General features: G+C 44.2%; 1 protein-coding gene and 1 long non-coding RNA gene across 3 annotated transcripts in view; one reads left to right on the top strand and one right to left on the bottom strand.

Moving 5' to 3' along the window:
* Positions 1-6,332, bottom strand: part of KCTD8 (potassium channel tetramerization domain containing 8) — a 94,048-nt gene extending 87,716 nt beyond the window's left edge. Inside the window, exon 1 of one of the 2 annotated variants that reach the window (XM_053257761.1) lies at positions 4,551-6,332. In XM_053257761.1, the coding sequence (XP_053113736.1) occupies positions 4,551-5,451 (901 nt within the window). In that variant the 5' untranslated portion in view covers positions 5,452-6,332. The remainder of the gene's footprint in view (positions 1-4,550) is intronic. The other variant, XM_053257760.1, reaches the window with a different exon arrangement.
* LOC128328128 (uncharacterized) overlaps positions 4,564-16,769 on the top strand; it is a 57,458-nt gene continuing 45,252 nt past the window's right edge. The window contains exon 1 of the long non-coding RNA XR_008309040.1: positions 4,564-4,686. This is a non-coding gene — a long non-coding RNA (uncharacterized LOC128328128). The remainder of the gene's footprint in view (positions 4,687-16,769) is intronic.

Here is a 16,769-nt window from a genome sequence, read left to right as displayed (position 1 = left end):
GCTGCCTCCAAGCCCTGCTTCTCTTCTTCTTAGTGTGTTAAGCATGTCATGAAGCAACTCATCCCTTCGCCCCCAATCCAAACCTTAATCTTTCTCCTTCTCCTTCTCCCTTTCTACTTTCCCCTTCTCCTCAGCACACGAAGCACACCAACAAACTGTCCCTAGCCCCAACCTCTTCCCTCATCCTTCCCTTGCCTGGTGTGAGGGGAGCAGCAACTGCCACTACTGCTCAGGTTCCTCTAGATTCAAATTTCCCAGCTCTCTGTGCTTGTGGGGTAGGGGGAATAGAGCAACAGGAAGTGCAAGTCCACACTTCCTGTTGCTCCATTCTCCAACCCCTGGCATGAGGCAGAGGCGGAGGTGTCTGAGCAGTTGTGGCAACTCAGTGAGGCAGCTGCCAAGACAGAGGCATGGACACCACCACCTCCAATCTGCTGCTGAAGAGAATGCCTTACTTGGTTCATGGAAGAGCTGGCCCTGCTCCTCGGCCTGAGGTTCTTCTCTTCTGCTTTTCTCATCAGGCCACATGGCCTTTTAAGTAGTCCATGGGAAAATGGGAGAGATGCTAACCCTCTAGATGTGAGGATTGCAGCTACAACTCTAAAATAATAATTAATGTTAACTTACATATATAAAAGGGTAACACTGCGGCTGTTCTCATAAGCAGGTTTGGGCAGCTCAGCCTGGGCTTGGCTGCCCATGTTATGTGCCAGGATCGATCCCAATCTTGGCACTGCCTCAACACCAAGCCCAAGAATGTACCCCAGATTTAACCTGGGTTTAAAGGTGCAAGTGCACCCTTAACCCCAGGTTCAAGGTTGTGTGTATGTGTGTGCAGGTTGCAGGCAGCCCATATACACACAGAGCCAGGTGGCAAGAGTGCCTGGCTGAGGGAGGATCTCTCAATGCACAGCGCTCCTGATGCAATGATCCCTCAATGCACTGCACCCCTGCTCTGCCACTCGTGCGGCTCCAATCATGTGCCGCAGAGAGTGGCAGAGTCTTTAAACAGCAGATGCTCATGTGCAGGGAAACAGGCAGGAGCCTGCCTCCCCGCCAGCCCTCTGCCCTACCGGCATGTTTGGTCATGTGCACGACCTTTCAGTACAACAAATCCCAAGCGGCAGGGCGCCATGGTGCCTAGAAATTTAATCATGGTGCCTAGACTAGGATATTCAGAGGCAGAGTTATTTTATCAACACTAGTTGTCCTAAGCAGCCCTGCTTCTATTTTACTTACCCTCCCCCAACCCATGTCATCACTAAATCTGGTAACTGTGTCAAGTACATATCTATTGTCTGGCTCCTAAATGCAGAGACGCTCTTACCCCCGGACCTTGGGGCTCCGACCCGTGGCCTCCAAGGTCCAGGGGGACTCCTGTCACCACCCCAAGCCCCCTGCCACCACCGCAAGCCCTCCTCCCCACTGCCGAAATTCTAGCCGCCATGTGTGTGGGCAGGGTGTGGGGGGGTAAGGCGAGCAGGCCTACCCAACTGTGGCGGTGGCGGGCAGAGTGGGAGCGGCCGCTGAGCCTGACTGTCCGGCTCAGCGGCCTCTGAGAACTGCAAGGCACTCTGATGTGTCTGCACAGTGAGAATAGCGTGTCATAAGCCTGTGACTATTCTAACTGTTCAGGCGCACCGGAGCGCCTCACAGTTCTCAGAGGCCACTGAGCCAGACACTCCTGCTCCGCCTGCCACTGCCACAGGGGGAGGCCTGCTCACCCCCCCCCGGCCACACACATGGTGGCTAGAATATTAGCGGTTTGGCTTCACAGCAGCGAGGGCTCACAGCGGCGGTGGAGGGCCTCACTGCAGGGTGGTCCGAGTGCCCAGATTGCCTAGGTGCACCACCTCCTAAATGTTTGGTACACTGCCTAAATGTTTGGGCTGCTTCCCCGATCCAAAGAAAATTTGTCTTATTTGTTTAAAAGATGATAATGCACTGGGGCAATGAAACTTAATCGAGGTGACCTCTAAATTACCACACGTCAGCTTGCACAATATCCAGAATAAAGCCTTTTCAGTACCATCAACAGAGACTAGAAACATCGACGGCTTACAGAACAAGTTTCAACTGAAACATGGCAGTGACCATGGCCACAAGCTGGCAGTTAACTTGTGAAGTAATCTGCAGAATCTGTTGGCTGCATGAACTGGCCCTCAGTTGCTGCTTAAAATGCCACTCATAACCAAAACTATTATCCCATGATATTTATTCGTACAACTTTTAAAAAGTGAAAAATGGCAGCTACTTCCTAGTCACACAGCAATTGTTGTACTAAAGTGCTCCAATTTCTTCTCTTGCAAAAGCATCAAGACACATTCCTCCCTGAGAAATAAGTAAATAGGAAAAATTACTCTCCCTTATATACAATGCTTAACTCAAACCCTTCCAAAAAAAACGTTTAAAGGATTTAAAAGCTTCCTGAGTCTTGGGAAGAAAAATCTCTGCCAAACAATGTTCACATTTTGAATCCAGCTGCAATTTCATTAGTCCAATTCACTTCTACTTATTGTCCAACACAGTGTGCACATTTTTGTGAGATTTAACTATGCTGTCTAGCAACATATAGCAACACACATCTACAGCTTATTTTTCCATTTGCAAACAATGTAAACCTGTACATTGATATACAACTAATTAAACTTCACCAAATGTGAAGCTTTTTTGTTTTTGGAGGCAGACCTTTGATAGCCTTTGGAAAACTGAAACTCTTCTTGCTGTTCCGTACTCCACTGAAATGTGTCCTGATGGATTCTGTTTACTTGTAGATAATGAGAATGGAAGGAAATGTAGTGATAAAATATTAAAAACCCTTCCTTACTTGTAGAATTGCTTGCTCTAATCTTGTGCAAAGTTTCACTTCAACAAAGCCTGTGAAACCCTCAAAGTCAAACAGCATCACTCTCCAAACCTTTAAAAAGAAGGGAGTCTTTCAGACAAAACCAGTAGTTGTTAGAGGTTCAAATGGTTTGGTAGAGGGGAGAGGAAAACCACATATTGTTTCACAGAGAAAACATAAAAACCTTCAGTGTTACAATCAAGTTTACAATCAAGATTATTTTCTCTGGTTTCTTAAGATTCACAATTGCACACTACAAAAACTACAATAGTGTCCAGTGATCCCATGCCAGCACAATCAGTATGAACTTGTATTTGTTCCTCTTGTTGATTGCCACAAAATTGCACCAGGCAGGTCAACAAACTTCTTGTTATGCAAGATACATAGGGGTTGAGTGCAAATTTACACATGTATATTCACACATTCATTGACTGTGACACATTCATTGACACATGTGACACATTGACACATGTGACACATTCATTGAACGTCTATTCACACATTCATTGACATCAGTGATGACTTATATGTGTGATTTAATCACAGATGAACCACAATAGATGGAACTTTCATATCACCCAACATCAATTCAAACAATACTTTTTGATGGAGACAGTTTACACATTTGACTCAAAATTTTCTTTAGGTGTTCTTTTAAGAAAAAAGAGGAATATGAATATTTTAAAATATGATCAGGGCCGGTGAGGAATTAAGATGAACATGCATGAAACAGCCCTGGGAGAACCAAACAGCATATCAGAAGGAGGGAAGCTGATAAGAAAGGGAGCAGGGGTGAGGGAGAGAGAGAGGGAGAACCCAAATCTTAGATATCACCACCTAGATCCTTTCAACACCAGTTGTTTGGAGTAGATCTCATGTATCTGACTAGAACTTACTTCCAAAGAACTTGTTTACTATCAAAGTGTTACACAGTGGATCTTCTAGGATTGCATTCTATTTTGACCAAGAAAAGACTACTCATTATAAACTGATTACTTGGAGATTTCTCTGGTGACACAAGATTTACATTTTAAAGGGAAGAAAATTAAGATTTATTTTTGTATATTTGGCACAGTGGCTGAGTTACCATTTATTTAATTCCTTTGTACATAGAGGTTGTCAAATTTCTCTTCCTCTGCAGTGAGCTTAAGTGGATTTCACACAATTGATTTTGCAATGAGTCATTCTTACAGAGAAGTGCTTGCAGCTCTAGACCCACTAATACTGACTTCTAGAAGGGATTAAATACTATTTTGGGGGACAGTAAAATAAACAAACATCAAGCTACCTTTCCATACTGTAACTCCAGTCATAACTACTAAATTAAATACTGCTGGGAAACAAGGCTGCCTAGGTGCTTATAGGTTTCCTTATAATAATTTTCCCTGTTTGGTTGGACACTGTTGGAAACAGAATACTGGATGGAACTGCCTTGGCCTGATCCAGCAGGGTTCAGCTTGTTCTTACAACTTTGCTCTAGAAGAAGTCCTTGCCCAGTAACCTCAGCTAAGTGTCAGCTTGAGAAAGGCACTCTGAACATGTTCAGGGGAGCTTCCTTCTCAAGTCATATATCATGTCTAAGTCTTTACAAAAATGGTTCTGTAGTCACACCCTTGTAAATCCTAGCAGAAGTTAACCCCTGTTTCCTCCCCCGCCCCCCGGATAGAATAGAAAAATGGAGCAAAAGAGAGAGGGGAGGACTTACTGTAAAAGATGTACTCGGTATAGCTGCTCCAGATTTTGTCTTCCCTATACTGGTTGATGAAGGCGGCGGTGCCGGTGGAATTGCAAGCCACCATATGGAAGCCAGCTTCGGAGAGACGGTCGAAGGCCTGCTCCAGGTAAGTGAACTTCAGGTAGAATCGGGAAGTGTATTTCTCAGGAGGCCGATCCGGATCGCGGCTCTCATTGAGCGTGTCACCAAAGATCTCCTTGGCCAGGGCGATCCTGCCGCACACCATGATCCTGGCCACCCGGCGGAACTTCGCGTCGGTCTGGTTATCCCGCACCGTTGTGTAGGAGCCCCGGTAGCCCACCGTGATGAAACCGGCGCGCTTCTCGCCGGCGCGCTGATGGGGCAGAAGGAGCTCGCCGCTGCCCGGCGAGTTGCCGTCCTCCAGGTCACTCTGGCAGCCTTCGTCGTTGAGCGAGCTCTGCTTGGTGACCTTGGGCGAGAGCAGCTTGACCAGGTCGGCCAGCTGGAAGTACTCGGCCTCGCGCAGCAGGCGCTCCTTCTCCGGGAAGTGGTCCGGCAAAGCCAGCTGCTTGTCCCGCAGATAATCCAGCACGTACCTGAAGAGAAAGCCGTCGCGGTCGATGAAAAAGCGCGCCCGGCTGTCCCTGGGCAGTTCCCGCGTGGCGCTCCGACGGGGCGAGAACATGTGCGCCAAGGTGCTGTCCGGCACGCTTAGCAGCGTCGAGTGCTTGGTCACGTACACCTGCCCGCCCACGTTCAGCTCCACCACCTCCGGGAAAGCGCAGCCCCCCGCCGCCACCGCAGCAGCCGCTGCCGGTGAACAGGAAGACACCATGTCGCTAATGGGCAGGATGGTGGTGGTGCTGGTGGTGCCGCCAGTGCCGCCGCCGCCGCTGTCCTTCAAGGCCATGGCTGCGGCGGATGCAATTGGCACCCGAGGCCACTTTGCCTCAGCTGGCCCCGCTCAGCGCAGCGCACAGAGCGGGACAGGACGGGACAGCAGCAGCCGCCGCCTCACGCAGCGCTCAGAAATGCCCTCGGACGCCGCGCGCAGAGCACCCGCGGCTAGCTGGCTGGCTGGCTGCCTGGCTCACCCAACCCACCCACCTTCCTCTCTTGGCACATGTGCGCGCTCTCCTCTGCACGCCCAAGCTCCGCCGCCTTGACCGGCTCAGCGCCCCGTTTCGAAGGGTTAATAGCCGCTGAGTTCCCAATGGACAGGACTCTTGAGAAGAGCGCCTCACACAATTCTTCTCAGCGGGTTTTCTTAAGGGCGCCCACTTCTGGTTCCGCCTCTTTTGCCCTACAGGTCCCTCCCGCCCTTGCGCTTGACGGCTCTCTTTCAAGAATGGGCTTCCTTCTTCGCGCCCAGTTAACAGCGTCCAGACAGCCCCGTCCTAAGGCACATTTAAGGGGGACGCCCCTTTGCGCGCGCCGCCACCAGCGTAGTCAGAGGGGTCTCTTTCCAGCGCATGAATTTCTCTTTGGTGCTCCTGCCCTGGACACTTCCTTAGGCGTCTCCTCCTCAAGGTTGCGCCTCAGTGACAGCCGCGCTCCCTAAGCAGGATGCCTCCGCTCCTCAGACCTCGGCCGTTAGCTAACTGCACGACTGGCTGGTCTCTGTGGCGCAGCGGAGTGTCCGAAACGGCACCTTCCGAATCGAGCAGCAGCAGCAGCAGCAGCCCATAAGGGAAAAGGCAGCTGGTGAGGCATCAACCTCGCTGTGCCTAAGCCCAACCAGCCAACTCCCAACCCCAAGCGGCGGCGGCGGCGGCAACTCGGGAAAGCAGCGCTGACGTCAAGCCCAGCTTGCGAGGCAAAGAAGCGAAGCGGCTGCCTGGGACCTTGCTAACAGCTGTCATCTAAAGAGGGCGACGGTCCAGGAGCTTTCGCGTTTCTGGGACGGGAAACTGGATGCAAGAGCGAGCGGAGAGGGGAGGGGCTGGGTTTAGGGTCATTTTTCCCACTGCTTCTTAGTTTAATGGACGAGGAGATGAAGTAGAGGCGTGAAACCGAAGTACATTATGAATTTCCCTCAAAGCACAAATGTAAAAGTTTGTTCACACAGTGCGACACTTGTAAGCCAGTCAGGCTTCTTGGGCTTGTGCAGCGCGCTCCGACGCGTGTTTATTCCGAGAAGTCCTCCTGAGTTCAGTAGGACTTACTACCCACCTACTGGCGCAGCGGGGAAGTAACTTGCACAGGGAGGAAGCGGTTGCCAGTTCGAATCCCTGGGAAACACCTATATCGGGCAGCAGCGATATAGGAAAGTGCTGAAATGCATCGTCTCACACTGCGCGGGAGATGGCAATGGTAAGCCCCTCCTGTATTCTACCAAAGAAAACCACAGGGCTCTGTGGTCGCCAGGAGTCGACAGTGACTCGATGGCACACTTTACCTTTATCTGTGCGTAAGATGGCAACCCTGAATCGCCCCCCGCCCCCCCCATCACTTTTGTCCCGAGGGGTAAAAATAACTGAAGAGGAAGTTTCGGGGAGGGGAACCCACAGGCAAGGAGGAAATTGAAGCACTCCATCACGCCACATGCAAACTGCTCAGGGACAGGTCCTATGGAAAGGGGCCGCTGGGGTTTCCTTGCACACCGCAGCAACCCCTCTGGACACACGTTCTCCTCTCACAGTGATGCAATGATCGAAATCATTCAGCTATCAGCGACGCCAGAGGGGACAACCGTAGCTCGCTCTCGCCTCTTTGTTGAATTCCAGTGGGACCTCGACCAGGAAATTATAACTTAACCATAAATCCTGAGCATGCTTTCTTAAAAGTTAGTCTCTCGCATCAGAGAAAATATGGTCTGCTGGGAGAGATAATGTGAAATACATCATTATTTCTCTGTCAAGAATCAAACATGGGATACAACTTGTCTCCTCAGCAATATCACCTATCCAGGGTTTTTGCTGGGGTTCCATCTCCGTCTTAAACTGCTGAGTATCTCCTAAACACAAGATTCCTAGTAAATCACAATATTTAATACGCCTCTTTTTACAATGGTTTTACTGAAAAGGGTTGCAGCACAGCAGTAGGTGTTCAAACTTGAAATGTAGAATTGTGTCCAGAATGAGCATACCAGCTTTCATTTCTGTTACTTCAGCCTGGGAGATGTCATATTACAGCATATTTTCACATCTTTCCTCACCAATTAAAACTGGTGTGGTGGTTGAGCTGGTGTTCATTTATGTTGTAATTTGTGAATGTACATATCAAGTTTTTCTATGATTTCTGAATGCTTGCTGTATTTACCTGTGATAAAGCTCTACATAGTTTGGGGCCAGGGTACCTGTTGGACCACATTCTCCCATATGAACCTGCCAGGGCCCTCCGCTCAGCATCTGAGGCCCTGCTCATGGCCGTGCCACTAACAGAGATCCAGTTAGCCGTGATTAGAGACAGGGCCTTTTTGGTTGTGGCCCTGCAACTTTAGAACACCCTCCCCCAAGAGCATTGCCATGCTCCCTCCCTCAGTGTTTGTTTGTTTTTTAAATTAAAAACATCTTTTTAAAGAGGCTTGTAAATGTTTTATCTGCTGCTTATATCTGGTAGGTTATTTAGTTTTTATAGTTATCAGTTTTTAGCTTTTTATTAATAACTTTTAATTTGAATTTTTAAAAGGTAATTTTAAATGTGATTTTAGCCTAGTCTTTTAACTTGTTTAACTTTATTGATCTTTTATTTTACATTGTATCTATTTTATTAATGTTGTGAGCCCCCACCCCCAAGCAGTAGTGTACTGGAGCGGTGGAGTATAAATATTTTAAATTAAAAAATATATATGTTTACCAAGTTTCATGGTGATGCTAGTTCCTCAGGGAAGATATTGCACCACAATGAGGCTGTGCACATGAGCAGCCCAACCCAAGCTAAGGCAGCCCAGTCTGGGTTGGGCTACTCATGTGCAGCACAGGGATTGATTGTGTGAATGACCTTTGTGTTTAACATCTTTTTGGGTCTCTTTGAAAACAGGCATCTTGGAACGTGGGGTATCAAGCTGATGTTCAAATCTGAAATGTAGATTTATGTCCTGATACCTACCCACTATCTCTGAGAATTTTAACTTCCCGTCTATATTGACTTTGTACATAGCAGAGCTTTTAACTTGATAGCTTTCAAACGCTTTTGCAAACAGCCTACTATATACTTACCCCCAGCAGATATTCTTTTAAAGGCTGCATTGACATGATCACAAGGATTATGGTTTAAAAATTGATTAGGATTTGTGAGCCTGCAGAGAATAAATTATGTGAACCCAGAATTTCAGGGCAATCTAGTCAAACCACTCAGGTGGACTAGCATTTAACCAGGATAGGTAACTAGGATTGAATGCTGGTTAATTTCTTAATGAGGATCCTTGTGATTGTGTGCATGCAACCAAAATATTCAACCTTCCCTCATCTTTATTTACTTATTTGTCATATTTATATACTGTCTGATATGTGCATTTCTAGGTGGTGTACACAATTCAAAACACAACAAATATAAAACAAAGACCCCCAAAAATTCATGGAATAAGAAATTAAAATAATCTCATAAGAGAAAAACAATTAAACAGTTTAATTCTCCACAGAGAAGGCCCAGTCCCAAGTCACCACCAAATGAGCCAGTGGCAACTGTAACTGGACCTCTCCAGATGATCTTAATAGATATCAGGGTTCATGACAGAGAAGGTGCTCTCATAAGTACCCTGGACCCAAGCTGTTGAGGGCTTTATAGGTAATAATCAGCACTTTGTATTTTGCTCAGAAACATATTGACAGACAGTACAGTTCTTTTAAAATTTGTGTTATACAGTCCCTTAGGGTTGTCATGGAGAGCAATCTGCATTCTGCTACATTCTGTACCAATTGTAGTTTCCAGAGTATGTACAAAGGCAGACCCACATAGAGTGAATTACAGTAGTCAAGCCTGGAGGTTACCAGCTTATGCATCACTGTTTTAAGATCATAAATGGGCATAGCTGATGTATCAGCTGAAGCTGATAAAAAGTGCTCCTGGCCACTGCCTCAGCCTGAGAAACCAGGCAAATTTTGGATCCAGGAGCACTCCCAAGCTACATACTTGATCTTTCAGGGGGAGTGTAACCAAATTCAGAACAGTCAGATCTAAACCATTTCTTGGGTTCTGACCCCACACAATCAGTACCTCTGTCTTATTTGGATTCAACTTCAATTTGTTATCCCTCGTTCAGCCCATTAGCACCTCCAGGCATTTGGGGAAATCATGCCATTTCCTGATGAAGTCAATATGGAGAAATAGATTTGGTTGTCATCAGCATGATAATACCCTGCACCAAACCTCCTGATGATCTCTCCCAGTGGTTTCAAGTAGATGTTAAAGAGCATTGCAGACAGTATGGAGCCTTGTGGAACTCCATACTTTATTGCTCTCACTTTGCAAAGCAGCAGTCTCCAAGAGACACCATCTGGAATCTACCAGAGAGGTAGGAATTGAATCACTATAAAACAGTGCCATCCAATCCCACCTCCCTCAGGCGACCCAGAAGGATACCATGGTCAATGGTATCGAAAGAAACTGAGAGATCCAAAAGGATCAGCAGAATAACATTCGCTCTGTCAATAGCCAATTAGAGATCATCCATCAGGCTGACCAAGGCAGTCTCAACCCCATAGCCTGCTCAAAACCCAGTTTGAAATGGGTCTTGATAATCTGTATCATCCAAAATGATAAGTGGAATCTATCACCACTTTTTTCTGAAAAGCTGCATACTGTTGCTTTCCAGATGCCTATATGTATTAAATCTGGGTGTTTTCACACCTATGCTTTCAAACAGAAATCATTTAGTTTCAGCAGTAATTCTAGCAGTAAAGTATTTTTCTTCTGTGCTGCCAATGCAGTAGAGATTAAATTACTGTTGCTCACTTCTGATATAGTTTACAGCAGAAGTTATTGCTAAAGTAAACTACTGCAGTTTGAGAGGATAAGTGCAAATGCACCGTCTGTCAACAATTGTATGTCGTATATGAATATCAAACCCTTCAAACAACCACAGCCATTCTGGTGCAGCAGTAAGCAGCTAATTTATAATAGAGCTGAAAGGCCACAACATTAGCTCTGCCCACTAACTTTGGGACTAAAGAGCTGACTGTATAGGATTCTTTAACTTCTCCCCTAACCACCATAAGTGAGCAGCAGGTTTTCGAAAAGCACTCTCCTTATTCATCTCACTGGCTAGCTCCCATTTGACTGCATCTTGATTCATACATAGAAATGAGCAGCTAAGAAGTAAGCTGCCCTGAAGCACAACAGGGGGGAACTCTGACAGTAAACTCTCTCCAGAGGGTTAGCCTTGATCATCTGAACATTGAAGCAAAAGCAAAGAGTCTTGTGACACTGTAAAGACTAACAAATGTAATCCAGAATCAGCTTTGTTGGCTAGAATGCACTTCATCAGGTGCATCTTCATGAGGCACATCTGATGAAGTTGACCATAGCCCACAAAAGCTTATGCTGCATTAAATGTGAATCACAGGACTCTGTGTTTGAATAAACTCTCTGTTCATTACACCAAACTATTTCACAGTGAAAGCTGAAATGGTGCCAGTAAGAGTTCATTGCTACAATTATTAGGCACAATATGTAGAATTGTTCCTTATATTTTTGTTTTAATATATATGAAAGTGTTTTGTAGGGAAAAAACAGGTATTAAATAAAAAGGGTTTGCCCAAGTACAGTGGCATATGAAAAGGTTAGTAAGCAATGACTCCCCCCCCATCATAATACTGCAGTAAAGCAAGGTAATCAGAATGTAAAGCCAGTACATCTTCACCTTGCAAGGTGCTGCATTTAAAAGCAGCCATCTCCCAAATGCATCATAAGGATAAATTAATGATAGCGCTGGAATACATGAGGAAGGTTAAAGGTGACAAGCTCCATGGAGCAGTCTAATAAGCTAACATATGTAAATGCAGAATTCAGTGGCGTCTTGCTCATAATAATGTAAATATGTTTTTTTTTCTATCAAGGACATGGTTGGCAACAAGGAAATTGTGGCATTAGAAAATATGAAAGGGAAAAACCAATACAGAGGAAGTTGCAATCGTGAATTTGTCCTAGCAAATAATCCTATGGCTATATGAAACTCAGTATATGCCAGCCCAGGCTGTTTTTACACATGTGCATTCAGAATGGGGCCTTTCTGATTCGACCTGAGCGGGATCTGATTTAACTTAGCAGACATTTAAAAAATGTGTGTACATATGCGCAAACCTTAGAGGGAACACTGCAGCCCAGTATTTTCTACTTTGACTGGCAGCAGCTCTCCAGATTAGGCAGAGGTCTTCCATAGCAGTGCTTCCTGAATCTTTTAAACAGGGATGTCACTTTTAACCCAGGTTAAAAAAACAGGCTACTTGGTCAAGGATTGCTGGGATCGGAGCAGTTCCCTTGACCAGCCCTACCTGGGCTACAGCTCTCCTACCTGGGTAGGGCTGGGTGTGAGAATGACTTCAGTGGCTTACATTCAGTGTAGTGCCCTGCCAATCCACGAGTGGGGTACACATGCTGGTTTCATGCATCTCCAAGGCATGAGGCAATGTATAACCCCACCCCGACCACCAGGTTAGAATAGCAAAGACTGAATGGAACATACCACTCCTTCACAAGAGAAGGCACTGAGCCAAGTGAGCAGACCCTAATTCAAAGGATGAATCAATCAAGGAAGACATCCTCCCTTCCACCAAAGATAATAGTCCAGTACTCCTTGGGAGTCAATCAGATAAGCAGAGTATTTCCTAAGCCCATCTTCGAATTAACAAGTTAGCTGGCAAGGACTTGGTAGATGAGCACATCCAAAATGAAGTATCTAATCTTGTTACACCTTGGGGCATCCTGTTCTTTAGATGGACAGTCTAGCAATTCTTTACCTACACACGTCCAGCCCATTTGCATAGCTTCCTGTTGCCATTGTTGCGCAAAGATCCACTCAGTAAGATTAAGCTCAAGTAGGGATACACTGTTTTGTCTCCCATGGAATTTGCTACCCTCTGGGTAGACAACATGGCTTGGAAACTGCCTCAGGGCACATTTCAAGGTATAACTACCTCTAGCCAAAGCACATGTTTTTGGAATCTGCTTGAACTTACTATCCACAGACTCTCAAAGCAAGTGGTAGCTTTCGCTCCTTGACCTTTCCTTCCCACCTCTCTGCCCATTCACTGCAAGGAGACCTGCAAGTACAACCAACGCACCACCAGACCAAGGATAGGTAAACTACCCTCTTGCCTCTCTGAGTCTCTTTGTCCCCTTCTTTTCCCTTCCTCGCCGCCTTCAAGCACTTTTCATGGCAAGCCTTAAGCCAGGCTCTGGTCTAAACACCTTAGCCAAGCCAATTGATCTCTAATTAGACCTGTAAACTGAATTATTGCTAACCATATCTTTGTGTAGAATATTAGTTAAGATTTATTGCCTTGCCTAATTAATTTTTGTCTTCCTTTAACCCACATACTCTTAATAAACCTGTTGAACTGTATTTCTGCCTCCTCATCTTTTACAAAACACCAAAACTTGCTCAAATTGATACTGAAGCCAAACTGCTCCCCAAGCCAAAGTGATTTCCCCACTCTAAGCCAAAAGTACAGTTGGAGTGTCTAGCCAGCACTCCCGAGCAGTTCTGACAACACAGTCCCAACACCTCTCCCTTCATGCATTCATTGATGTCAGCACAAGCTCTAACCCTATTCACATGTTATGTTTAACATATGTACAAATGAATACAACAAATATTTATATAACGCTTTTCAACCAAAGTTCCCAAAGTGGTTTACAAAGATATAAATAAATAAATAAATAAATAAATAAATAAATAAATAAATGTCTTCCTGGCCCCAAAGGGCTGACAACCTAAAAAAGAAACATAAGGTAGACACCAACAACAGCCACTGGAGGGATGCTGTACTACAGATGGATATGGCCAGTTGCTCTCCCCCTGCTTAATAATGAGAATCACCACCCTCGGTGATGTACAATGGGGTCGATGTACAACGGGGGTCGATGCACAATGTACACATGCACAATGTACACATTCACAGTTATATACACATATTCAATGTACATTCTGAATTACACTTCCTATTGGTACCTTGCATTTGAAGAAACTTGTACTTACTTTTAAAGTGAAGGCATATTCAGTAATTCACACAAAAACATGTGCATGCGTAGAGCAGCTGTACACATGTACCACATAATGTCTGAATTGGGCTCTATGACTGGTAAATAAACAGGATGTTTATTTTTTACAGCAATATATTTCCTAGAAGATTAAAATGAAGATCCCAGAACTAATTGTAATATATTTTGGGTTATTAGTTATTGTTTTTTTAAAAATTAAAATGACATTTATCATAGCATCTACATAACTAAGGTTAACAAGAAATTAATAAATTGTAGGAACCCAGTAACAAATGAGGGCCAAAATACACGAATAATATTGCCAGCCACTCAAGAATTCTCTCTCTCTCTCTCTCTCTCTCTCTTTCTGTTTGTTTCTGTTTGTGTGTTGTGAATTACTCCTTTGATTCTTGCCAGTCCTTCAAGGTTTGACATATTTAGTGGGGGGAAATGTATTTTTAGAATCTACATCAATCAATGAGCAGCTCAGCATTTTTCTGCACTATGAGATCACTTCATTTTTAGAAAGCAAACTCATTTCATGATAAATAAGGCAGTTTACCTCTGTATTGCCATAGTAAGACTTTTTCAAGGATCCCCAAATCTTTATAGAGTGGCATCTCTATAAATATATACATAGAAATAATGAAAATGTAAAAAAGCCTTTGAAGAAGACATTAAAGGGAAATGCAGTCTCAAAGTGAAAACGTGCCATAGAATGGATTAATATGGAATTTATAGACATTAATATCCAAGAATCTAAGTTTTATAATAGAAGGCTGTTAAAATGCCTACATAAAAATGGAAAGAAGTAGGAGTCAGAGAGGATTTGTTATAAAAAGAAAAGTGAAATACTCTGGGTATAACTTAAACATTGATGGTGAATTACATAAATTGGGCTATTAAATAGTAAAAAATAGATTAAATTAGATTAGATTAGAGGCAGACATTTAAGAGACCATAGAGAGAACAGGAATTTCCCAACTCCTGTGCATGTGGATTAAGTGGCTCAAACCAGCAATGATATCAGCCAATTTAATTTGAAATATATTGGCTGAAAATATATTGGCTGGCATCCTGACTAATAAAGCGTTTGCAGATGGACAATGCACTAGCACAAAGCAGTTGCACTAGCTACCAGTGCCTAGCTTGCCTTCCAAACTAGTGTTTTGCAAGTGCAAGTATGCATGCACTTGTGTAACCGTTGTTTAATCTGCAGCACTCCTCATTTGTTGAAAGAGAACTTTTGTAAAAGAGTGCTATAGGGAAATGCCACAAATCTTTCTTTTTTTAGTGCAACTCTGCCATCTTCTTCTACTTTTGCAAATGCTCCATTCATCAGGATGCCAGCCATTATTATTACTATTATTATTGTTAGTATTTTTACAGCATTTTAGAGTATGCCAAGCTTTTAACATATATTGAGGCACTTCACACAACCCTTGTGAAGCGCCAGATGGGGTTTGGATTAGCCGCTCTCCCCCACACACATAAGCAGTCGCTCATTGCTGGGCACCCAGATTGGGCACCCAGAAGAGCGGCTGCTCTGGTCGGGCACTCCTGCACCCAGCCACTGCTCCATTGGGGGGGTCTGAGGGTCAGGGGAAGGGGGGCACCACTACATGGTGCCCCAGCCCACTGAACCCCAGGAAGGCACCATGCAAGTGCATGGTGCCTTCCTGGGGTCCCCTCTCCCCCATCCCAAGTGTATCAGCCATGGCTTCAGGCAAACACAGCTGACACACGATCAAAAGGACGAGGTTAACGGAGTGCCCACTCCGTTAACCCCATTAGGGTTAGGGGTTTCTAGGCAGGCTAGGCGCCAGAGAAAGCAGGCTAATGCAGCCCAACCCATTTTCACGCAGTTGTGTGAATAGCTTCATTATCTCAGTAAAGATGCTTTGGAGGTGGAAAACAATGTTATGGAAATGGTGAATAGATTAAAAAAAACTTGTGTGAGAAATACCAACAAATAAACAAACAAACAAACAAATTAAATTAAATAAGCAAGCAAACAAACAACTTTATTTGTTATCCACCCCATAATAAATTGTTCTCTGGTGACTCACAACACAACACAATAAAAACATCCAATTAAAACACATAGCACAAAACAAATTACAATATAAAATTGAAAATACAGACTACAGTACAAAATAAACTTTTTTTAAAAAATCATTTGTAAAAGCCTGAGTGAAAAGAACCACTGCCAAGGTAGGAATAACAAAACGTGACGCCTTACTGACAAAAGATATAAGTAAGAATGTTCATGAAATGTAACAAGTGATATTTATATCTTGGTAGCATTGTTTGATTATAAGAAGAGGTCAGATAAATGTAGTAAACCAAACAAGAAAGAAGATGAATTATATTGATGGATAACATTCTAAATTTAAATGAAGTATATTTAAAAGGATGAAATTAAAAGTTCTGGGAAGAAAAAAGATTAAGAGAAACATATTCTAATCAAATGACTGATGGATGGGTAGACAGAAAATGTACCACCTTTGTTATACACATCCCTAATTGCTGGCATCATATGTACATAAATCAAATGCTCCATGCTTCTGAAGATGTAGTCAGCAAGAGAATGATGGGAAACCTGAAACCATCCTTGGCCACTGATAAAGTGAGAAAGCATTCATTAGCCAGTTCACATATGCAAGTACTTGGCAACTCACATATTAATGTATGAACTAGCCCACTGGAAGTCTTGTGCTTGAGGGGATATAACATTTCTTCAGAATAGCTCATTTACAATGCAAGGTTTCTAGAATATCCTGAACTGAGCTGTCCTTATGGGGACCTTAGTACTTTCCCAATTTGGGAGAGTAAACTTGGGTGGGTGATAAATAAGATGCCTTATTTATCATGTCTGGCCAAAGTCTCTGAGGAAAGTGTTCCTTAGGAGACATGATTTTCTGTTAAGACTCACAGTCTAGGAATTTCTCAAGGTAGCAAATGAAAAGATGTACAGGAAAACATAGATATAATATGGTCCATCTAGCTCAGTATTGTCTACACTCACTGGCAGTATTTCTCCAGGGTTTTAAGGCAGGTCTTTTCTAGCCCTGCCTGGAGTTTTTT

This window comes from Hemicordylus capensis, chromosome 5 (assembly GCF_027244095.1).
Source record: "Hemicordylus capensis ecotype Gifberg chromosome 5, rHemCap1.1.pri, whole genome shotgun sequence".
NCBI lineage: Eukaryota > Metazoa > Chordata > Lepidosauria > Squamata > Cordylidae > Hemicordylus > Hemicordylus capensis.
The sequence above is the reverse complement of the archived record's forward strand: the minus strand, read 5'-3'. Positions and strand labels throughout refer to the sequence as shown.